Source organism: Saccopteryx bilineata, chromosome 6, assembly GCF_036850765.1.
Source record: "Saccopteryx bilineata isolate mSacBil1 chromosome 6, mSacBil1_pri_phased_curated, whole genome shotgun sequence".
In the NCBI taxonomy this organism is placed as follows: Eukaryota; Metazoa; Chordata; class Mammalia; order Chiroptera; family Emballonuridae; genus Saccopteryx; species Saccopteryx bilineata.
The window spans coordinates 109277769-109303454 of NC_089495.1; the positions used below are offsets into that span (position 1 = coordinate 109277769).

Consider the following 25686-nt stretch of genomic DNA (forward strand, 5'->3'; position numbering starts at 1 on the left):
CAGGCTGGAATGCAGGTGAACCCTTCTCTGCCGGTGCCCCAGATTGGTATTCTTTTTTCATTTTTTTTTTTTCATTTTTTTTTTTTTTTTTTTCATTTTTCTGAAGCTGGAAACAGGGAGAGACAGTCAGACAGACTCCCGCATGCGCCCGACCGGGATCCACCCGGCACGCCCACCAGGGGCGACGCTCTGCCCACCAGGGGGCGATGCTCTGCCCATCCTGGGCGTCGCCATGTTGCGACCAGAGCCACTCTAGCGCCTGGGGCAGAGGCCACAGAGCCATCCCCAGCGCCCGGGCCATTTTTGCTCCAATGGAGCCTTGGCTGCGGGAGGGGAAGAGAGAGACAGAGAGGAAAGCGCGGCGGAGGGGTGGAGAAGCAAATGGGCGCTTCTCCTGTGTGCCCTGGCCGGGAATCGAACCCGGGTCCTCCGCACGCTAGGCCGACGCTCTACCGCTGAGCCAACCGGCCAGGGCCAGATTGGTATTCTTGACGCATCTTGTAGCAGCACAACCGAAGGTTATCTGCAGGCAGAGAGCCAGTGTTCCGTCTCAGGAGCTGCAGCCCAGAGCCAGCAGCCCTTGCAGGCACTCGGAGGGTTTCTGGCCCTCAGGCTGGCCCCCCTCAGGCTCAGGCCAGCACGCAACCTCTGGAAGGCATCTTCGGGCCTGAGAGCAGGGGCTCCCGCTAGAAGGGAAAGGAACAGCTAGCTACTCGCTTTGAAAATGCTATTGCATAAATAATAATAATAATAACCTTCAAGAACAGATGCAAAATATTCCATTCTATATTGGAAGGGGATCTTTTTTCTTTGGACATTGTCCAAGCCTGAGGGAGTGGGGGTGCTGTCTGCCTATCCTGTCTCCTCCCTGGGCCTCTCACTTGTGGTCAGTGAGTGAAGCACGCACAAGAGAGAGGAAGAAACTCCAGCTGTGAGGAGGGGCGAGATGGAAGGGAGGGTATTCTCTAGTGACAGTAAAGGGATGTGGACACTGAGGGCCAGCCCCAGGGACCCTTCTCTCCACTTTACAGTGGGGGTTCAGGTTTGCCACTCAGGGCCAACTTCATGGGTACAGTCTGCGAAGGTCCCCATGCTTGTTTGAATGCTGTGCCTCTCTGTGTTGAAATCCTTCATTTTTACACAAGGGTCTCCCATTTTCATTTTGCACTGGACCCCACAAACTTTGTAGCTAGTCCAGGTTCCGCTCTCTCAGTAGTGGAAGCCACAAAATGCGTTTGAAAGCTCTGGTTAGAAAGCGGCTCTCAGCAAGATCAAAAAGGTTGTTGTCCCTCTTCACTGGAAGGCTTTTGGGTCAGCCTGCTTCCAGGCGCCTGAGCCACCCTCCACAGGTCTCAGTGGCGTGGGCTCCCCCTGGAGGAGAACCCCAGCAGTGCCCCTGGTGTGGTGTGTCTGCAGCAGGGTTCGGCCCCTGGCTGAGGCTCACAGGCAGCCCAGGGTTCAGGACCAGACCTCACAACCCCAAGTATCCCGGGTCAGACCAAACTACTGAAAAGCACGCCTGCAGCTTTCCATCGGCCTAGGCTCCCTGCAGAGCAGACACACAGACACAGGCCCCTGCCCTCGCATGGGCAGGGGTCCACCCCCTACCACTTACCAGAGAGGCATGAAACCCCCATCGGAGGGACTGAGAGCAGCTCACCTGGTTACCACTCTCCCTGACGATCTCACCTTGGACACCTTCGGCTCAGTCTGGATCTCAGCAAATCAGGTGAACTGTGCCACCTGGTGGAACTGAACAGAACACTGCGTTATAGTGAAAGCTGTAACTCCGGAGACCAGCTTTTCCAAATGAAGAGTTAAGACGTATGGGCTCACAGAAAGAATACCTGAAGCTAAGACTGTTCCGGTGATCTAAGCGGACGGTCCCCACTGTTAGAGCCGCAAGTGTGACAGTGATGGTGGTCCCGGAACCTTCCCTCTTGCCCATCAGTGCTGACAGTGCATCTGGGATAATGTCCTGATTTTTTTAAAGGGTTGAAACACATGAAAGATAAGTGCTTTTCTCAGTCACACCTGCATCCTTAGCTTCTCCCAGGGTACCTGCCACAGGCCGTCCTTTATATTCACCTGGAGTTTTTAAAGCTCCAGATGACAGGCCCAGACCTGGGTAGGTTTCAGAACTCCCCAGGTGTGTCTAATGTTGAGAACCACTGGCTTAACATGTAGCAAGGACTCAAAAATATTTATCACTGGTTGAATCTGTAAATAGCACTCACGCTATTTCAATAAAGGCCATAATATCGTCAACTGAGGTTTATGCAAAGGGGAAAGCCTTGGCTAGGCAGATAAGAAGTGACCGTTATGGGAACCTGCTTCCTTCACTGAAATAACTCACTTTATTAAATGGGGCCTGTTTCATGGGAAGCTGAGGTAACCTCTTAACTGACCCGTCTGCTCTCTGACCTCCCCTGCAACACTTCAAAGCACTTCCAGGTGTAAAGATGCGGTGAGTCCTCACCTTGACTCGGGAGATAATTTTACAGCTCCAAGCAGTATAATATTCTTCTGGAAAATGCCTAACTTGATTTTAGAGAAAAAATAAAAACCAAAACATCTTGAGCATCTTGCAGAGTGATAAATTTTCAATCTATTTCCCCAACTTCTGTTGAAACATCCATTTTTCCCGGAGAAGAGGCTCTGAGAGACGTGCAGACTTTTCTGGCCACCACAACCCCACTTAGCGGCCAGGGCGGTTGAGTTCACGCAGGGAATTCCGGTATTCACCGGGGGGGGGGGGGGGGGGGGGGGGGGGGGGGGGGATACTTCAGCTGATGGAGTCATTTCTGGGTACCTAGAGAGCCGCTGCACGGAGCCAAGGTTAGGGGAGTGGCCCGGGAGGCGGCCCCACCTGCTCTCACCCTGCAGTCTGGACAGCAGGGCAGCAGGAGGAAGGAAGGTCAGCGTACTCCCCGCTCCGGTTGTTCTGGGCACACTGGTTCTTCACTAGCATCCACAACCACACTGCAGTGGGTGCCCGGTCTCCTCCCCACCCACCCCTTCATATTAAGAAGACATGAGGTAGGGACGAGTATCCACATTTTTATTTTTATTTTTTGTATTTTTCTGAAGCTAGAAACGGGAAGAGACAGTCAGACAGACTCCCGCATGCGCCCGACCGGGATCCACCCGGCACGCCCACCAGGGGCGATGCTCTGCCCCTCCGGGGGCGTCGCTCTGCCGCGACCAGAGCCACTCTAGTGCCTGGGGCAGAGGCCAAGGAGCCATCCCCAGCGCCCGGGCCATCTTTGCTCCAATGGAGCCTTGGCTGCGGGAGGGGAAGAGAGAGACAAAGAGGAAGGGGGGGGGGGGTGGAGAAGCAAATGGGCGCTTCTCCTATGTGCCCTAGCCGGGAATCAAACCCGGGTCCCCCCGCACGCCAGGCCGACACTCTACCACTGAGCCAACCGGCCAGGGCCAGTATCCACATTTTTTAAGTTCCACTCGTGATTCTAGCCCAGGGTTAGCTGGAGACTTTCACTGCTCTTAATCAGAAAGCACTGTGACAGGAGGACACGGCCTGGCTCTCCTGTGAATTAATTAAGTGTTGAGGAAAGGCTCCTCTGGTCACTCACTGTCCACCTCTTGTTTAAAGCTCAAGGCACAGCTCAGCAAGCTGGCAGCGGTGCCACTCAACACAGGATTATTATCTAGGACTCCTGGCCATGCCAGCACAGCCCTTCCTGACCTGCCTGTGACGGGGCCACCGGCTGGCCACGGGACACAGTGGACACACGGGCTAGCAGGCTGCTCCCCCCGCTTGGCTGTCACAATGGCAGTTGCTTTTCCAATGCCACTGTTCCCTCTGGTGGCCAAGAAAGCTATTCCAGGAACTTGGACCACCAAGTGACCAGGAACAAAGTCCTTAGATGCAGATTCATGGCCACCCTGGAAGCAGCGGAGCCACAGGAAGAGGGCTGTTTGAGGAGCCAGAGCACAGAGCCGCGCAGGGGAGAAGACTGACTGGAGTGGGCATGGCTGCCCTCTCCCAGCACACACATAGCCCCTTCCTTCCTCAGCTCCCCACTTCTCTCCTTCACCACACAAATAAACCATCTTATCAGCCCCTACATTTTCTGCACCATTAGTTTCCTGTTATTTGGAAGTTCCAACAATTTGGAATCCAAACGACCTTTCTCTACTGTCTCTGATACTGCAAAGTGCCCTCCCCTAACACGCCCCCAAACCCAATCTCCTTTGATAGATGGATTGTTTTTCTTTTTTCCATTTTGGGGGCGGGGGAGGGGAGCTTAGGAGAATGTGAGCATCATGCGGACTCATGGCAGGACAGGGATCCCTGTGCAGCTATAGAAGGACCACTGCAGAGTGGGGAGGTTTTCAAGTAAAGAAGAAAGGAGAAGCAAGGCAGTTATTTGAGCTCTGCACCCCCTCAGAAAAAGCAAAGTCTCCTTAGGGCTATAGAGTGTGAGCTGCACAACTCTAGGGGGCACCATTCAGCTCATTGTGTTGGGAGCATCTGCATTAGGACAGCTTTCTGGCAGAGAACAAAGCAAATTGAGGAGGAGGTGTTTTTCTAATTTGCACAAAAGTTCCATATGGATAGATGCAACCCTGAGTTCCTTAACTGTTTCTCTCTGCCTTTTGAGATGCCTCTTCTACCTTTACTTGACTCATATTTCCTGGTCACAAAATTGGCTGGGGGAGGTGGAGGCAGAATGGAGAGGGACCAGCAGGAGGAGGCCCCTCACACAAGGTGGGCTCGGGTCTTAGAGCTTGCCTCAATCACTCAATAAGCTCAGTGGTTTCTCCTCTGCACACAGAATGTGACTCTTCCCTGAAGGTTCTACAACCAGCCCAGAGCTTCCCACATGCCCTGTTGTTTATACACAGGCTGCTAACAGCTGGTCTCCTGCCCCACACCCTAATATAGCATGGCTGTCAATTACATGCCTGGACACTGGTGAGGAGGCCAGAGAATGTTTATGAGCTTGGTTCTGGTTTGGAAATCATTGCCATGGAGGAAGTCATCACCCTTGTCTCACCATCAGGAGACCTATAAGAATACTCTTGCTCCCACATCTGAAACTCATCTGTGATTTGTCGGAGACTGCTGATAGAGAACACCCTGCCCATCCCTTCTGCTGTCTGTGGCCCACTTAGTGGGGTATGCAAAACTTGTTACTATTCTAGAGCTTCCTGAAAGGTTGACTTGAAACTAAAAATAATATCAATAAGGACTCTGGCTGGAACAACATGGGTTTTAATCAAAGCTCTCCCTCTTACTAGCTGCGCAATCTCATACGTTGGCTTCACCTTCCCAAGCTCCTGTCTCCTCATCTGCAGAAAGGGGACAGGATAAAAAGCTATTTCTTGGGCAGCCTAGGTGAGATAATGTATGGAAGCCACTTATCACTGTACTTGGAATAAATTAAGAGCAATAAATAGTAGTTGCCATTATTGTTACTATTATCAATAATAACATTAAAACCTTCCCTGTGCAAAATTGAGCCCCTCATTTGGTCCCTCAGCCCTTCATATCATTAGGGACATTGAGAGCGTTTTAAATCATAACCAAAGAGGAAGCTGTAAGATTTGTGCCCCGCTACAAGTGGGGTCTCAGGATCACTGATTTTTTTTTTTTTTTCCAGAGGCAAGAAGTTCCTCAGAAAGAGCCAAGCCCTTCTAGGAAGAGTCAGTAAATAGGGGTCTCTCCAGGAGAAGGCACTGGTGTGGAGCAAGTGAGAGCTTCCCAAACCACAACAGGGCCAGAAGAGCAGGGCCCACAGAACAGGCAGTCAGCTGGCCCCAAAGATCCCCCTCCTCCAGGGGCAGGGAGCTGAGAGGCTTTTCTGTGGGTCGACTCGCCTGAGGAGCCCTGACCCTCCGGTCCACCACACTGACCCTTAGACTAAGATTTGCTGAGGGTGGCTCCTCAAATACTATAAGCCTCTTCCTCAAACTCCAGCCTGTGAGCTGTGGCCAAGCGGGTGGGGCCAGGCTGGCCTATAGGACCCGTCACACTCCTTCTGTTCTTTGTCTTCGACATAAGCATTTCTTCAGACCTAGGTTGGGCAAGTTTAGGAGACTGACTAGATACTGCTGCTTAGGGGTCCAACATCAGAAATTTCATGAAAGCCCCAAGGAGAAAAAAACCCCTGTAAACCCAAACTACAGACACTCACACTGAAATCAAAGTAGGATGTTGTCTTTCCCTCGAGTTCACCAACTGCACAGCTACAGGGAGACATGCACTGAGGTTGTACCCTCCACCTCCATGGGAGGCGGGGACTTTAGAAGCATGTTTTCCTGGGGGGTGGAAGCTGACTCACACTCTCCACGCTGCATTCTGGAAACATGGAAAGACCCAGCAAACAGTGGCCGCTGCCAGAGTACTTCCCTTTGAAAGAAAGAGGCTGCCAGAGTATTTGCCTAAACTTGGGGAGCAGGCCTTGACGGCTACACCCCCCCCCATTCTCTGTAGCAGGGGCACCTGAGGAGGGGCTGCAAGTTTCCCATAAGCATGTGGGGTGAGGTGAGGAGAGGGGAGCAGCAGCCACTCCCTGCCCTTGGAACATGCCTTGAGTCCTATACAATGGAAATTTGCCCAGGCTGCCCCAGGAACTGATAAGAACCTTAGCACAGGGAGAAATCTCTTAGCCATGCCTGGGCTGCATGTGAGAATCACCTTGGGAATTATTTTACAAGATGTCAATCTAGGCCCCAGTGCAGACCAACTGAATCAGAACCTCTAGGGGTAGAATCTGAAAACTGGTACACTGTATTTTTAATTCTCCGGTGGTGATGCACTCACACAGGGTTGAGAACCAGTGCATAAACCTAATTAACTCTAAGATCAAAACCATCTCTGCCCTGCGTTGCTCAGTTGATTTGAGCATCATCAGGATACACCAAGGTTGCAGGTTCCATCCAGGGTCAGGGCACATACAAGAAATCAACTAATGAATGCATACATAAGTGGAACAACAAATAAATCAATGTTCTTTTCCTCTCTGTGTCTCTGAAATCAATTTTTAAAAAACCTCTCCATCCCCCGGAATTGGCCACCTTTAAAACCGCAGTACGGTAGAGTCCGACCAGGACACAGCGAGGGTGAGCATGGGGCGGTGACACGGTCCAGCACTGTTCACCAACCTGGGTGCAGGGCCCAAAGCGCCCCTGAAACCTGCGCTAGAACGTTTCAGCTGGAGCAAAAGGTCACAGTCCACAAACCTCGTTTTATTCGTGAGAAAAAACACACCCAGGAAAGTAGTCGGCTAGCAGTTTAGAACTAGCCTGGGCCGAAAACTGCCCCAGCGGCTGGCAGACGTCCGGGCCGCCTGGTACCAACGGGTCCAGCCGGGCGCGGCAATGCTCCGCCCTGGCCCTGGGTGCCAGCCCGTCCCAGAGCGCCGAGGCGCTGGGCCCCCGGCAGACCCCGCACCGGCCTGAGCCTGCTAGCCTGCGGGCGCCACCGTCGCTTAGCCGGCCCAGCAAGATCACCAAGTCACCGGCGCGTCCCCGCCGACCCGGCTCACTCGCGGGGACGGCCACGTGACGGGCGGGCGCCCCACCCCGCGCGCTGACCTCTCGGCCGCGCGCGGCAGCGGGACTCTGGGCTCGCGCACTCCTGGGCGAAGCCTGCGGCAGCCCAGGGATTTGGTGGGGGCGCGCGTCCCGCGGTCCCGCGCTCCTGGTGCCACCGCCCCGCCCCCGCCCCTCGGGAACCGCCAGCGGTTACGTCATCCCGGTTATGTAAGGGCCGGGGCCTCCAGGGCTTTTCTCTGCGGGGAGTGCGGCGGGGTCTCCGAGCCCGCCCTCTTCCCCTGCTTTGGAGAGCGCCCCTTCCTGTCCCAGCCTCGGAGCCGAGAGCGGGGGAGGGCTGGCCTGGCTGCGGCCGCGCTCCCAGTCCGCGTGGTCTCCGCGGGGCTGAAACCCCGCGTCTGCACGTGTTTGGGGAATACCTGCCTGGTGGGTATGGCAGCGATGCAAAGATGGCACCGCAGTGCACCTCCTAAAATTTGGTTACCAAGAAAATAATGTGTAATAAAAAGAAGAGGTTTATTGATACCAAAAGGATTTTTCCAGGGGTTATTATAATCACTAGCATTTTCTAAGTTCCAGCGTATCTTATTTCAAGCAATGCCCCCAATAACTCAGTGGAGGGTCTCCCCTCCCCCCCCCCCCCCCCCCCCGCGTCTCCAGCAGGAGGTGCGATGAGTCGGATTGGTAACCTGTACACAGTGACACAGCTGGTAAGAGGCAGGACTGGGTTTCCCACCTGGAGGTACATCTGTCTCCAAAGTAGGAGTTTGCCTCTAGTTCTGCAACTCCATGTAGTGCCTGGGAGGTCCCCTTTAACTCCTTCAAATTTCTTCAGCTTTCCCTATTCCCCCAAAACAAATAAACATATAGCATAAGTTTTTTAAAAATAAAATAAAAGGACTGTTGCTGTGCTGACCTACATCCTAGATAAGTCATCTACCCTCTTCTGGGCCCCGTATAATGTAGGAATCAGGCACCCCAGTTCACATCTGATCTCCATTTCCAGCTCCTGGTTCACTCCATTAAATTCTGTTCTGGTTTACCCAAGTCTACCAGAGACTGAGCCACTCTTATGTAAGATGTGCAGAGCCGAGAGCTGATTTAATGGCCTCATTACCGAGGCTGTAGGATCATTGCCCCTCTCCCAAGTCAGCCTGTTTTTACTCTAGCATACCTTTAGAAATAAATTTCCCCCAAACAGCTTGTTCCCCTGAAGAGGACTGTGTGGTTCCACCACATTGCTCTTCTTCTGACAGAGATGAAAGGAAGTTTAAACAGGTGGTATTCTGCACAACCACTCAGCCTGGTGTGATTTTCAATGCCTGTCCAGTTTGGCTGGGATAATATTTTAGAGCCCCCGGGGTAGGTAACTGTGCTTTGTACACTCTGCTTTGTGCAAGTGATGGAAAAGGTGTCAGTCTGTTCTGAATCCCTTTCACCCCTTCAGGGAATAAGCTTTTGGCTCACAGAGGGGCTGAGAAATTGTTCTGAACCACCGAGTCTATTGAAGGCACTCGTAGCACCTTCAAGTGAGACGGAGGGTGGAACCCCAGCTCTCAGCCTGCCATGTGAACCTGCACTTACTGCATACCTGCTCCTTCTTAGTTTTCTTACTTGTAGAATGGGAATGCATATGTTCTCTTCACGGGGTGGTTGTGAGATGAAACACATTTTTAAGAGTTTAGCAAATGCTTGGTTTCATATGAAATGACCACAAAATGTTCATTTCCATTCTTCAATTTTCTTGTCATTCCCTTCTCCTCCTAATACAGCTATGTCATGTACCTTAAATACACAATGTTCCATGACTGCAGGAAGCATGCTTGTGTAGGCATTATACACACTACATAGAAGGTTTTAAGAAAAGACAACCCCCATTCAGAAAGGGCTTCCACTCTCCCCTGGATGATACATACACAAAACAAAGGACACGTGGGATTAATGGGAAAAGGCCCCAGTTAATGCAGGAGTTAGCCGAGCTAGATTTAGTCCTGTTTCTACCACTGATTCCCAGTGTGACCCAGGGTAATAGTAATAAAATTTATCAAGGGCTTATATGTGCCAAGCATCATGGATTATTTCACCTAATTGTTACAATGACTTAGTAAGGTTGCTCTCAATATTATCCCCATTTACAGACTAGCAAACTGAGACTTAGAGGGGTAAGTCACTCAGCTAAGGTCAAAGTAAAGACATGCTGGAGCCAGGATTTGAGCCAGGCAATATGATTCCAGAACCCACACTGTACGCTACTTGGGGGACAAGCTGCTTAGTCACTCTGGGCTTCAGTTTTCACATCTACATAAATAAAAAGAGGATCAGATAGATGACATCTGTGGCCCCTCCCAGCTCTGACTTTCTATGTCTAATAATGATAAAGATGCTAAATACATTAGGACCAACAAACTTTTAAGAGAGATAACAAGTGGGTGTAGTTTCGTCATTTCATGTGGATAGAAAGTCTCTAAAATATTTCTTATGTGTCCCTGGTTCCAATTTACCACTCAAAAACCAAAGTCATCCTCCAAAGCTCCCTTCCTATTGATTTAGAGACCTAAAGCTAATTTTGACCAAATTGGGAGGAGAAGCAGAGGTATGGACTAAGAAATCCATCCACGGCTCCTGCACAGCAGAAATACATGATGGGAAGTCTGTGTACGTACACACACACACACATATAGTGTTCGCATTATCTTCCACTGAAGCTCAGTACCAGTTCTCCAGCCTAGTTGTCATGGCAACACCAGCTGCCAATGAGATCATGGAAGACAAGGTTATAATGGCAGTGGTGCCTTAATATTTTACTTGGCAAAGCCACTTAGATAATAAGATGAATAACTATAAATCATAAATCTGTAGGAAGCCCAGGCACTGCTTATTGTGTGTATTTAGTGTGCACTTGGGGATAGGGAAGGGGAATGAAAGCAAAGGGAAAGGAAGAAAAAGGAAGGATAAGACAGGGATAGGGAGGGTCCCTGATGCTCATCTGGGTTATCGCTCTGTAGATCACACACAGGTCCTCACCCTGTCTGTGCATGGGTTCAGGAACTGGATTTTCCCTCCATGACAAGAAGAAGAGGGTAGGGGCTCCCAGCCTCCATTACAAAATGCTTAGAGGAAACCCAAAGCAACTGCTTTCTGGAGTTTATACAGAGGAGAGAAGCAGCGCGAGAAAGATGTACATGGCAGACAGTGACCCCCAAGACTCACCCAGCGAGAGGAGAACACCATTTAAAAACACCTTTCCGGTTGTCTCCCGAGACTCTTGATGTCCACCAGCTCTTACAGACTGTCTTGCACCAGTGCTGTCTGTTGCCCATCTGAACCAATTCCCTAATGAACAAATCCATTTGATTATAGGGTTTCCTTGCTTTCGCAAGAAACAAATCACCACGGGGGTGGGGGGTGGGTCCCTGGTAAGGGCGTTTGGCACTGGGAACTGGTGCAAGAGAAAAAGTCAGTTTGTACCGAATATCCTTTTGTCTTTGAATTACATACTATGTGCATGAATTACTTACGCAAATAAACATAAAACATGCAAAGGTCTGCCTTCTTTCCCTACCCTTGTCTGCCTTCCAAGAACTAGACACAACGCGATGAGCTGGGCCAAGGGCAAGGCAGCCGCGGAGCCTCGGTGGGCCAGTCTCCATGTAACCAAGTGAATGAAGGAAATGACTGCCCACAAACCGGGCTTGTGTTGGTCTCAGACTCTCATGCAGCTGTTCTAGGGCTCTCGTTCCGTGGCAAGCAGGGTCTGTGCTGAGCACAGAAGCAGCAGTGGGGCTTACCCTCTTCCACTTCCCTGTCCTGCCTGCTTCCCCTGCTGACTCCGAGGAAGGTCACCAATAAGGCAGGGACGGGGTGGTGGACACAGAGTGGCAAGAACTGGGATTGAGAGTCAGAAGATCTGCATTCAGCTCTGGGGCCTCTTCAAGGAGACATTTCATCTCTCTGAGCCTCAGTTTCCCCTCTACATGGCAGCATAACTATCCAGTCCTCTCAGTATATGAATTAAAAATTTAAAAATCCTTTTCTGTTGTTTAACAAATACTGTCCATGTGTATATGTGCCAAGCATTGTGCTCACTAAGCTCATTTCAAATGAGGAGACAGGCACAGAGAACTTCAATGGCATGTCCAAGATCACACTAGATTCTAGAAAGTAGCAGAGCCAGGATTTCAACCTGACCGTCTGGGTCCAGACTTCACACACTAACCCCTTTTCTGACAGAACAAGACACTTCTTATGGTGGTTTATCCTAGGTTTCTTCTTTTAGTCCCTTCTATGGAGCAAACTTCTGCTTCCTCCCCCTTTTTGTTTGGTTGAGGGGTATGTCTCCCTTTCCCCATCCCTATCCCCAAGCCAGAGGCACTGACGCACCAAAGGAGGGGCACAAACACCTTCAATCAGCTGAGAGTGAGACTGGGTTTTGAGCCTATGAGCATGTGTGGCAGAACACACACACGGAACGACCCAATGAGCCTGCACTTTGCAGCTATTTCATGTTGAGAGAGTCCATCATTCTGGGGAGGCTCGGAAGGACTAAGAATTACATAATTTTACTTTTATTTTTTATTTTTAATTGTGGTAAAATACACATGACATAAATTTACCGTGTTAGCCATGTTGAAGTGCATAGTTCAGTGGTATTAAGTACATTCACGTTATTGTACAACCATCACCACTATCCATCTCAAGAATACTTTTTTGTTGTGGACTGTAAATGGCAACAAGCCATTGTAGATTCGAGGCTTAGCAAAAGGCTAAGTTCTCCCCCCTCCATCTCCATATTGGCTATGATGCTGAGTATTTGCACCCACTCCACTTGCTTCCTTGGGTTGCTGGAAGCAATATACATGCCCTTCCTCTGACTCTTTGTTTGTTTTCAGATGTTGGTAGATTTCACTAATGTATCCTGTTTATGCCTTGGGAGAGTTCCTGTCTTAGCCTTGGATGTGCAACTTTGTATCAGGGTCCTTGATTTGCATATGGCTATATAATAAAGCGAACTGGGGCTATGGGGTACTCAGATACTGCCAGGCATTTTGAAGAGTCCTCCTGGTCCCATCGTTTTTGTTTTGATAAGTGTGTTTCCTCAATTCCGCACCGTTATTTGGAGCCACGCTGGTCCGTGGCACGTGGTGCCCAAACAGACGACTTGAGTATGAGGAAACTAAAACTGAAGGAAGGTGACGGAACTCCCCAAAGTGAAGTGCGCACAGTGAGTAAAGAAAGTTTTTGGGGAAAGTGTAGTCGGGAGTAAAAGATTATGGGACAGATAGGGTAAAAAATAAGGGACCTTTATGTAGAAATGTTTCCGTATGAAGACAAATTGTTGTCTGAAGAGTATCAGGGTGAGCTGGAAACAGAGGGATGTGAATACAAGGATAGCTTGGAGTCTGAGGATGACAGAGGGGATGAAAGATCCGCGGCTATGGCTGCCTTAGCCCCAGGGCCTTCACTGCCCTTGGCTCCTTCCTACATTCAACCCTCTGCTTCTCTGTTCCCTTATCCGGCTGATTGCGGAGTGTATAGCTCAAAATCTGGGAAATCCCCTCTCCAACAAGCTATAGACCGGGCTCAAAATGTATGGAAACAATAAATGATGGCTTTACCTATTTTCCTGTTGTAGAAAAACAGGATGATACAGAGAGACTAGTGCAAGAACATGAACCTATACCTTTTAGAACTCTGAAAGAGCTTAAACTTGCTGTGTTCAGTATGGGCCTACTGCCCCTTTTTCACTTGGTTTATTAGATACTATTAGGGCAAAGGCTCTTCCCCCAAATGGCTGGAAGGGTGATTGCTTGTGCTTGTCTCTCGGGGGTAATTATTTGCTGTGGAAGTTGGACTTTCTTGAAAATGGAAAGGAGATTCAGGTATTAGGAAAGTTACAGCTTTTCCTGTCATAATCTGATTTTATTTAATGTTTTAACTATGATCTTCTGAACTATCATTTTGTTTCTTTCTTATTCTTTGCCTGGAAATTGGGGCAGGGGACCTGTGTTGGACCGACTATAGAAAATATCCCAGCAGCTGCCGAGAGCAAGTTTTCTCGAGGAGATTTTATTTAGTCACATCCTTCAGTCTCTCTGTCTGAAAATGCCTTGACTAATATCAGGCAAGCATCTTTCTAATCTGGATGTGCTCTGAAATCCCAGGTTTCTCTCTGGTTTGTCTAATTCTTGTCTCTGTTTAGTCTTTGTTTAATGTTGTCTAAAATGTGTCTGTTTTTAAGGCCTGAATTAAGGGTTCTTTTGCATGCAAAAATTGGAAATACTGGCTCTAATATTTAGAAAAAATAAAATGTTTTTAGAACTTGTAAGGAGCGCTCATTTAAAGTTAAATAGAATAGAATGTAGATCCTTAAGACTTACTGATTTGGTTAGTGCATTGTGAGGTGTGTTCAGAGTTAGGAGCCAAATAGCAATTTAAATATTAGGATTAGTCAAAGTTATATGTTATACTTGTGTTTTTTGTGTGTAAATTGTCTTGTTATATGTAAGGTTATACTCAGGCAAAACAAAGGAATTGAGCAAAATTAAGCAGGGCTCTAATAAGTCATTTCAGGAATTTTTCTCACGGCTAATTCAGGCAGTTAGAAGAATAGTATAAGGATGCTAATTCTGCTTCTCAGGCCACACCCTGCAAAGGGGGCCCCAAGGAAACCGGTGATTTGGCTCCTCTGATTTTGCCAATTGGATCCAAAAAATAGGTCAGGAACGCCCTGAAATGGAACTAACAATACAAGGGTATAAATTTAAAGAACTTTTAGATACTGGGGCTGATGTATCTGTTATTGCTAAGCTACATTGGCCTCCTTCCTGGCCCACTCATGCAGCAGCCACAGAATTACAAGGTATAGGGCAGAGTAAATCCCCTCAACAAAGTTCTAGTTTTTCACAATGGGAAGATAAAGAAGGTCATTCTGGATTTTTTTTCAGCCTTATGTGCTCCCTGGATTGCCAGTTAATTTGTGGGGTAGAGATGTTTTGAAAAATATGGGAGCATTGCTTGTCAGTCCTAATAATTTAGTCAACACTCAAATGCTTGATCAGGAATTTTTGCCCACTAAGAGTCTAGGGAAAAGAACAGCATGGAATTCTCACCCTCATAGAAGTGGCAACCAATACCAGAAGGTGTGGATTAGGATATCAAATTTTAGCATAGGGGCCTTGGTAGCTCCTGCTACCCCAATAAGGCATTGTGCAGACCCAATTACTTGGAAATCAGATAATCCTGTATGGGTAGACCAATGGCCCCTTTCTCAGGAGAAACTTAGGGCAGCTGCTCAATTGGTACAAGAGCAGTTACAGCTTGGGCACATTGAACCATCTAATAGTCCATGGAATACACCTATATCTATCATTAAAAAGAAATCAAAAACTGTTAGGAGACATTAATTGCCTTAGACCTTCCTTGAAATTAACTACCGGAGAACTGAAACCACTTTTTGATATTCTTAAAGGTTCAGCTGAACCAGCTTCTCCTCGGCTACTTACACCTGCGGTACAACGAGCTTTAAAGCTTGTAAAAAAAAAAAAAAAGGCTTGCAACAAGCACAACTAAAACACATAAATCCTGAAGAATCAATTGCCTTACTAATGTGTCCCTCAAGTTACACTCCAACGGGACTATTGTGGCAAGTTTCAGGTCCTACTGAATAGATTCATTTGGCTGTTACTTCTAAAAAAAAGTTTTATCTTTGTATTTTGATCTGTCGCCTCCTTGATTATCAAGGGGTGTAGGCGACTCTTACAGCTTATAGGTTTTGAGCCTCAAATTATTGTTGTTCCTTTTTCAAAGGATCAACAACAATGGCTCTGGGAAACTTCCACTAAATGGCAATTTGCTTTTACAAATTTTAGAGGCCAAATTGATTCTCACTACCCAGCTGATAAAATAGTTCAATTTTCATTAATTACTACATTTGTATTTCCTAAAACAATTGTTAATGAGCCCATTCCTGAAGCACCTACAGTCTTTACTGATGGGTCTAGCTCAGGAATAGCAGGCTTAAAATTGATGGACAAATTTATACTAAAATAATTCGCCTTGAAATCAGCTCAAAGAGTAAAATTATATGCCATTATCATGATGGCTTTTCAGCATTTGCCATATTCCTCCTTTAATCTGTATACAGACAGCAAATATTTACTTATGGTTGTTTCCACTATAGAGACTGCTGTCTTAGGAACAACTGCTGATGAACTATTTCAGCAGTTTCTCCTTCTTCAAAGACTTGTATGTCAACATAGAGCTCCATGTTTTATAGGACATACTTGAGCTCACTCCATGCTCCCTGGAGCTTTAGCACAAGGGAATGCCCTTGTTGATCAAACTACCCAAAAGAAAATTATTTGGAGCAACCATGACAGATCAAGCAAGTCAGTCTCATACTGTTCATCACCAGAATGCTGCAGCCCTGTGTAAACAGTTTCAACTTTCTCGGGAAGCAGCACTGCAGATTGGTAAATCCTGTCCAAGGGGTCCTATACTACAATCTGTCCCTTCATTTGGAGTTAACCCTCAAGGTCTCCTACCAGGACAACTTTGGCAAATGGAAGTTTACTCATACACCTTTATTTGGCAAACAATCCTATGTCCACGTTACAGTGGATACTTATTCTGCATTTATGGTAACCTCTGCTAGGACAGGAGAGGCTGCTAAGCATGTTATAGCTCATTGTCTATATGCATTTTCTATTATTGGACTTCTTGATGTGATTAAAACTGACAATACTCTTGCATATGTAGCAAAAGCTTTTACTGTATTTTGTAAACCTTTTGAATTACGGGTATTTCTTACAATCTTTAAAGTCAGGGTATTATTAAGGTCTACCCAGCAAATATTTTAAGATCAATTCAAAAAAATTTAAAAGGAGGAGTCATATCCTGGAAATCATACGGGTCTACCATATCATGCTTTTTACTTAAAAAAATTTTCTTTTGCCCTGGCCGGTTGGCTCAGCGGTAGAGCGTCGGCCTAGCGTGCAGAGGACCCGGGTTCGATTCCCGGCCAGGGCACACAGGAGAAGCGCCCATTTGCTTCTCCACCCCTCCGCCGCGCTTTCCTCTCTGTCTCTCTCTTCCCCTCCCGCAGCCAAGGCTCCATTGGAGCAGAGATGGCCCGGGCGCTGGGGTGGCTCTGTGGCCTCTGCCTCAGGCGCTAGAGTGGCTCTGGTCGCAATATGGCGACACCCAGGATGGGCAGAGCATCGCCCCCTGGTGGGCAGAGCGTCGCCCCTGGTGGGCGTGCCGGGTGGATCCCGGTCGGGCGCATGCGGGAGTCTGTCTGACTGTCTCTCCCCGTTTCCAGCTTCAGAAAAATGAAAAAATGAAAAAAAAATTAAAAAAAAAAATTTCTTTTGATGGAACAAAAGCATTTACTGTATTTTGTCATACTTACAATCTTTAAAGTTAAGGTATTATTAAAGTGTACCCAGCAAATATTTTGAGGTCAACTTAAAAAATTTTTTAAAAGGGGGTAGTCATATCCTGGAACTCCTATGGGTCTACCATATCATGCTTTTTACTAAAAAAAAATTTAAATTTCTTTTGAATGCTGATGAACAGGAGACACCAAATCTTTTTCGCCTGCAAACTACTACCTTCTTTATTTGATCCAGCTAATAACACTGTTTTGTCTTTTTCTAAATAGCTCCAGATATATGGAAAAGATTTATATAGGCGGATGGGGATCCTCAAACCCCTCAGCAAGATCTTCTGAGCATGGCTTTTAAGATACCTAGAGGCAGAAAAAGCCCAATAGAGATCAGGGGAACTACCAACGTTTAGGATACACCCTTAAAGGCTCCAACGCCCCAAAGGGGTCTCATAGGATGCCATCTGGATCCTGCTTCAATAGTAGAAAGGAAGGTCATTGAGCTAAAGCCTTCCAGGCTTACATGCCTCTGCTGTGAGGAAACAGAGACACTGGAAGGTAGGCTTCCCCCTCGCTCCTCTAAGGGAGAGTTCAGTCTCTTCCAGCCCTGCTCCAGCCAACTATGACCTAACCTTGCCCAGAATGCTGGGATTTGCCACTGAAGGCTGAAGGTGCCCAGGGCCATCAGCCCCATCTACGACACTGTGGATAAGCCTAGGGTATTTCTTCCAAGAAGCAGGTAAACCGATCTCATTTGCACAAGGGCCTCTTAACTATGTTTTGCCTGAATAGTCAGGTTTTTTATTCTCCCCTCCAAGATCTCTGTTGTGGGTGTTGATAGTCCTATTTTCTGCTGCTTTGTTTAATATATAGTGTCTCATTTTTTCCTCCTACCTCAATGCCCCATCATATATCAGGCTGGGACCTACTCCTAATTTAGAGCTCTCTTTCCCCCTTTTGCCAACTTCTATTATGAATCTACCTTTGCCACCCAGCTTAGTGTATCCCAAGGTTCTCTTTACCACGCCACAGTCGCAGAGCTCCAGAGAAAAGCAACCTGGTCTCATCTCTCCAGGCAGAGGAGAACAGAAGCTCCATCTCCACACATGCTGCAGATGGCTTTTCCAGTCTACCTGAATCATTACCAGCTAGAAGCATTGGTCATTGGGACTTGGACGTGAGCTGCAAAGTATAGAATTGTGACAACAATTCCAGTGCCATGCGGACTTTTCCTGGATGTGGACTTTTCCTGGACTCCTGCTCCTTGTGACAGCTCCTAACAGACTGAACTCGGGTTGAGTTGCATTATTCAGGGATTTGGCATGGTGTTGGGGCCAACTTGGACTTGGTGAACATGTTAAGGACATTACTCTTTTATGAGTTCTTGTTGTATTGGCCAAGAGTTTGCTTAAAGGCTTTAATCACTGTAATGTATTAGAATGTTTGTTTGGGTATCTGTTAGCATTGACTATACTAATTTTGTGTTTGTTCTGTATTTTTTCAGTCTGCCTCCAAATTAGAATCTGGGAAACTAGGAAATCAGATGAGTGCAAATCTCAGCACACAAATTAAAAAGAAAAGGGGGATATGTTGTGGACTGTAAATGGCAACAAGCCATTGTAGATTCGAGGCTTAGCTAAAGGCTAAGTCCTCCCCCCTCCATCTCCATATTGGCTATGATGCTGAGTATTCGCACCCACTCCACTTGCTTCCTTGGGTTGCTGGAAGCAATATATACTACATGCCCTTCCTCTGACTCTTTGTTTGTTTTCAGATGTTGGTAGATTTCACTAATGTATCCTGTTTTTGCCTTGGGAGTGTTCCTGTCTTAGCCTTGGATGTGCAACTTTGTATCAGGGTCCTTGATTTGCATATGGCTATATAATAAAGCAAACTGGGGCTATGGGGTACTTGGATACTGCCAGGCATTTTGAAGAGTCCTCCTGGTCCCATCGTTTTTGTTTTGATAACTGTCCTTAATTCCGCACCATTATTTGGAGCCGCGCTGGTCTGCGACACTTTTCATCTTACAAAACTGAAATTCTGTGCCTACTAAACAATAACTCCCTGTTCCTCCTTCCCCGTAACCTCGGGCAACTAGTATTCTACTTTCTGTCTCTATGAATTTGACTACTCTAGGTACTTCATATAAGTAGACTGATACAGTATTTATCCTTTTTTGACTGATTTATTTCGCTTAGCATAATGTCTTAAAGGTTCATTCATATTGTAGCACATGTCAAAATTTCCTTGCTTTTTTTTTTTAAGTTAGAGGAGGGGAGATAAACAGACAGACTTCCACATGCACCCTGACAAGAATCTACCGGGTAACCTCTGTCTGACGCTGATGTGTGAACATAACCGAGATATTTTTAGCACCTGAGGATGACACTCAGACCAATGAGCTAGCCTCAGCACCTGGGACTCATGTTCAAGCCAATTCAAGACACTGGCTGAGGGCCTGACCAGGCAGTGGTGCAGTGGTTAGAGTCAGACTGTGATGCGGAGGACCCAGGTTCGAGACCCCGAGGTCGCCAGCTTGAGCGCGGGCTCATCTGGTTTGAGCAAAGCTCACCAGCTTGAGCCCAAGGTCGCTGGCTCGAGCAAGGGGTCACTCCGTCTGCTGTACCCCCCCGCCCCCATCAAGGCACATATGAGAAAGCAATCAATGAACAACTAAGGTGCCTCAACGAAGAATTGATGTTTCTCATCTCTCTCCCTTCCTGTTTGTCCCTATCTGTCCTTCTCTCTGACTCTCTCTGTCTCTGACACACACACACACACACACACACACACACACAAAAGACACTGGCTGAGGGAGAGAAAGAGGGAGAGAAGGGGGAGAGGGAAGAAAAGAGAAGCAGATGGTTGCTTCTCCTATGTGCCCTGACCAGAAATCGAACCCGAGATGTCCATATGCTGGGCCGATACTCTATCCACTAAGCCAGCGGCCAGGGTCTCCTTGCTTTCTAAGGCTGAATAATATATCTATCTATCTATATCTATCTATATCTATCTATATATCTATCTATCTATCTATCTATATATATATCACTTTGTTTATACATTCATCTGTCAATAAACACTAGGGTTGCTTCCACATTTTGCCTATTGTGAATAATGCTGCTGTGAACATTGGTGTACAAATATCTTTTCAAGACTATACTTTCAATTCTTTTGGGTATATAACCAGAAGTGAAATTGCTGGATCATAGGGCAGTTCTATTTTTAATTTTTAAAGGAAACACCATACTGTTTCCCACAACAGCTGCGCCATTGTACATCCCCAGCAGCAGAGCTCAGGGTGCCAGTCTCCCCACACCCTCCCCTATACTCGTTGTTTTCTGGTGGTTTTGGTGGTGTTTTATAGTAGCCATCCTAATAGGTGTGAGATGGTATCTCAGTGTGGTACATTTTTGTTGTTGTTGTTGTTGTTACGTATCTTAAAATATCTGTTATTATTTCTGTGATATCCAGGTGCAGACTCCGTCTTGCATTTCTTGCCGCGTAGATCTTATGCGCACTCCCACACACATGCAATATTGAAATGATAACTTGCTCCTTAGGTATGAAGTTTTATGAATAACATAATATATCTGAAAACCAAAAAGAATAATGATTTTTTTCTTTCACGAGCTTTAATCCATTGTTGGGAACAGCTGTGTTTCCCCCAGGTGAGCCACAGGGCCTGAATCTCAAAGGCTTTGCAATTAATTTCACAGGCCGTGTTGGTTCAGCCCAGCTCATGTCATTTGGCACGTGAAGGGGAAAATCACCCTTTTCTCAAACTGAGCTCTCATTTGTTCATTTGGCAAAATAAAATTTCAAACTGGTTTTTCCATTTTGACTTACAGAAATGGTAGACCATGCCAGTTATAGGGAATGTGCCTATTTAAATGAGGCTTACAAATACTCGTTACTTCTGAAGCAGATCTCTTTGCACTGATGTGAAAAGATGTTTAGCGCTCCTATTTTTACCACTTTCAACTGCCATCTCTATAGATTCAGGCAAAGAATGGAACAAGGTGGTCTTTAGCATGATGCCCAAATAAAATTAAATGGCTTCAGTGTGTAGTTATTCATGCTACTGTCTTTTCTCTGATAGGAACACTTGATTTTCTCTCCAGCCACTTGGATTTGTCCTTTGAGTTTTCATACCATCCGGAAGGTTCAGGTGTTATTGTGTTCATTTCTCCCGAATACCACTAATTTATGAGATACTTACAGAGGAGGGATGGTGTCCCTTTGGGTCAGTGCTGGCCAGGCACTTCCAGTCTCCAGATATTCGCAGCCCACTTAACACCAGTGTAGAAGCCTGCAGTCCAGGGCCCTGCCAATGGTACCAAACATGAGCTTCTCATGTTCACTTTCTACCAAAAGCCCAGATGAAGGAAACAGTTAACAGGCAGTCACTTAAAGGGCACACAGCCCATTATGCAAGCAAAGAGTAAGTTTGGATAACCAAACTTGTCCCCTAAAATGTGCCTTGTCATAACCATCGCACCATTCATCGAGGGAAGCCCTAAAAAATTACCATCCAAAGCCTGCTAATGCATTTGCATAGCACGCTGATGGTGGTGCCGCTGAATCGCTCAGTGTCCTGTGAATTGATGCCCATCAACCTGTTCTTTCAGACTTAACCTGTATTTCCCCTGAGATGGGCATATTTTTTACTCCACAGAAAATGTGCAACTCATATCTGATCATCATACTGCTTTGGTGTCAAGGAAACTCAAAGCTAAAAATGTCGTCCATGTTTTAGCAATCATTCAGAACCCATTACTGATACTCCTCATTGCAGTGGGGGCGGGAGCGGCAGTGGCAGTGAGTGTGGGGCCATAGGAGAACGAGCACACGTCTTCACCACTGGGGTGGGGAAAAGCGAGACCCTCTGCTCCTCTGCTTTCCAGCCATCGTAGCTTTCCTACAGTGTTTTTAACTATACATTTTTCTTTTATTTTATTGTATCAAGTATAATATTTAAAGACCTTCCAAATCTGTTATAGAATAAGATATAAATACCAACCAAGAAAGGACAGAAAAAATAAATCCTCTTCCAGACATTTCTGGGTAAGAGACTATGTTCCACTTTTAGAGGCATATTTGACAAGTCATTCTCTATATCCAGAGAAGGATTTCTTATGCACTCCAGGGACAGTCATGCCTGTCAGAAACTGGGGATCTCCAGCCTGTGAGACCTGGCTGCTGACAGACCCAAAGCACTAACCTGCCAACAGCCGTTTTTGTCCCCACAGTTTTTTCACAAGCTCTTCCCACCTTTGCCAAGGCTGCAGCAACAAAGGCTGGGAGCGCTGGTGTGGGAGGGGGCAGGGTCCCTGACGCAGGTCTTCTCGCTCACAGGCGGGGAGTCGGCTACACTTGCCTTCAGGGCGGAGAGGAGGCAAGTGCACATCCTTTCCTTTTCACATCCCCTCTGTGGCCAGACTTCGCCATGTAAGCCACTCATGAAGCAACCAGCGAAGCGTCTTGGTGTCATTTCAGCGATGAGGATAGTGCTAAAATGTGATTGGGACACCCTCCGTTAGCGTAGTCCTCAGACCCCAGAGTCAGCACCCCACGGTGGGACCGGGCAGCCTCCTCCCCTCCCACGCCCCACAGGCATGGCGGACAACATCGGCACTCTTTCCTGCTGAGTCTCAGTGCACCTCAGAGCCGTTCCCAGCACCACGTGCAGCTGTGACTGGAGCTAGCAGGAGAGGACAGAGCTGTCTGCCATCCTAAGCTGTAGTGTGCCTCGGCCAGTGGTGCTCACACCACGTACCAGGGAGAGCGGGCCTTTGCGGAGGGGTGCCACGCCATCTCCACAAGCACAGAGTCTGGTTTGTCCCTAACGGCCCTTAGAGGCTTGGCTCACTTTTGTAACTGGATCCTAGACATTCTTCTCAAGTCCCTGGCTCAGGAGTTAGTGTCAGAGAGGTAAAGGGAGGTACTAGTTGATGTGTGTCCTGGAGTGAGCTTAGAAATGGGTTCTGTTGGCTTTCAGCAGCGTTTGTGTCCAAACATTAGCTCTGTGGCTGGGAGTGACTGTGAAGTCATGGCCGGGGGAAAGCTGGGTGGGAGGAGCGCCATGGAGCACCTACCTGCTCCAGGGTCTGAGCCTGCAGACGCCCCGGCCCCAGCATGGAGAGGGTGACATGGGAGCACAGTGACAATGGCGTTGGCATCACAGATGAGGGCAGGATCAACAAGTTGCACACCCTCTGATCGTCCACGGTTTAAGTGGAAATGAAACCAGGAGTACCCAAAGGGATGAAGCTGAATAAGGGCTATCCCCACTTTCCCCAGCAGAGGGTGCAACCAGCACCTTCTGACAGGGAGGAAACCAGGACCAAAGGAGTCCATGAAAACTCTCATCAGAACTCTCCAGGAGAACTCTCTATGGACTCAGAGGCCATTTCTCCCAAAGCTACAGAGGAGTAAGCCTCTTGGTTTGAGCTGATGGATGTTTCTAATAAGGGGAGGTACACCACTTTGATGGCCATTCAGGGGTTGGTTTGTTTATAAAATGTACCCCTCCCCACCAGAAAAGCAGCTCAGCTACTTGTAAATACACAGAGACAGAACGTGCGGCTGAGGCAGAAGCCCACACTCCCCTTGGCACTCACTGCCCCTGCACACACAGAGTCCTCATCTCGAATTCCTGAGGGCTGGCACGCAGACATGACAACCAGACACATGACAACAGAGCTACAGCTCCCAGGAACTTCACTTCACAACAATAGTGGCGAGAGGGGGTGCAGTGGTCACTATGTAATGTCGTCTAGAGCTTCCAGACACATGGTTTTACAAAAGGCCTCTGAACCCTAACCTGACATTAAGTTGATTTGCTACTTACAGTATTTATACCCAAACACTAAAAACAAACAAACCACGCCGATGTTAAGGACTGCGTGAGGCCTGGCCTGGTTCTGCCGTTGCAGATCCCAGAGACGTACGCAGGTAACCAGGGAAAGACGTATGCAGATAACCAGTGCAGCCAAGTGCAGCTGCCCCAGCCCCACGCAGAGCAGAGTGCGACAGAACGCGGCTCTCCGCGACGCCACCTGCAGGCCAGCCCAGAGCAAAGAACTTGCTCCTTCGACCTTGGCAGATGTTAGAGTTGTCCTTGGGGTGCCCTTACCTGTCAGATCAAAACCATCTGATTTGGGGTGGGGAGAGAATGCTCCTTCATTCCCCCAAAATACAGCTGAAGTCATCAAATAAGAGCAACTTTCTCTTTTCATAACAAAAACCATCAAGGCAAGTAAAGCTAAGATGTGTCCTGTTTGAGAGTCCATGCTCTTTCTGTAACTTCAAGGTACCCGTGGCTGAATGACAACACAGCAATAACAACAGTAATCCAACAAATCTTGCTCTTGGACCAGTCACTGGAGTTCCACTGTGGTTTAAAAGGTTTTTCACTCTTTGCCTTCAAAAAAATCCCTTTGAAAACTCTTATGAGTACAGAATTCCCACTCTGAAAAGAGTGAAGGCACCTTTCCCAGGCCCCGGCAAGTAAGTTTCTTTAGCTTGCTAGAATGCTCACTGCACTTGGTGATTTCCTAAATGCCGGCAGGGAAGGTTTTATTCTTTTTACAGCATGCCCTCTCTGCAACAGTGTGTGCCTGTGGTGTGTGTGTGTGCATGTGTGTGCTGCACAGGGCAAGGAAGGTTTTATTCTCTTTACATCATGCCCTCTCTGCAACAGTGTGTACCTGTGTGTGTGTGCATGTGTGTGCTGCACAGGGCAAGGAAGGTTTTATTCTCTTTACAGCATGCCCTCTCTGCAACAGTGTGTGCCTGTGTGTGTGTGTGCATGTGTGTGCTGCACAGGGCAAGGAAGGTTTTATTCTCTTTATAGCATGCCCTCTCTGCAACAGTGTGTGCCTGGGTGTGTGTGCTGCACAGGGCAAGGAAGGTTTTATTCTCTTTACAGCATGCCCTCTCTGCAACAGTGTGTGCCTGTGTGTGTGTGTGCATGTGTGTGCTGCACAGGGCAAGGAAGGCCAGCACCAGCGGGCTGAGCATGCGGACCCCTACTGCACAGAGGTGCAGGGTTTTGTCCCAGTAACCCCGACGCTGCTGGAAATGAGGAGTACATCAGGCAGGTAAACAGAAAGGACCAGTAATGCCTCAGAATGAGCCAGAGGAAGAGGCTTAGGGTGAGGTGGATGTAATATCTGTGTAAGTTCTGCCTCCAGGAATATTCATCCTCATCATTGTTGTCAGCCACCATGGCTTTGGGCAGAAGCCACCTCATCCTGGTGGAGTCACACAGTGAAAGACACTGGGGTCCCAGCAGGGAGCCAGGGAGCAGAGGGCAGAGCAGCAAAGTAAGGGAAGGAAAGGGGATAGAAGGTGAGAAACAGAGTCTATAAAAGACGTGTACATACGTGTGCAGTGTGTGTGTATGTGCGTACATGTGCCCACTCGGGTGTATAACGTGGTGCCCCAGCTGCGTCTCGCTTCTCAGACTCGCAGACACAGGTGAGTAAGGATTCGCTGGTGTGGCCTGGAGGTGCTGTCTGATCAGCACGGGGCAAGCCTCAAGGGGGAATCTCCTCTTTCCCTCCTCACAGTTTCTTTGGTGACAACACACAGCTCACGTCTCAGGGATGCCCTTTGCTCATTCTTTCTGACCACAGCCCCAGTGTATTCCCCACTGTCTCCTCATCCCCTAACTCATTCCCTCTGCCCACTCGCCGTGCTGGGCTCCTGTGAGTGGAAGCCCAATTGGACAGACTTTCCCTTCTATTGTCCTAGCACGTTTCTACCACAGG

General features: G+C 47.8%; 1 protein-coding gene across 1 annotated transcript; it reads right to left on the bottom strand.

Moving 5' to 3' along the window:
* Positions 1–7727: 7727 nt before the first annotated feature.
* On the bottom strand, positions 7728–25166 carry TMEM272 (transmembrane protein 272). The gene is given in 4 exon segments (XM_066237530.1): positions 7728–7919; positions 24920–25005; positions 25008–25028; positions 25031–25166. Coding segments are annotated over 4 exon segments (435 nt in total).
* Between the last annotated feature and the right edge of the window lie 520 nt (positions 25167–25686).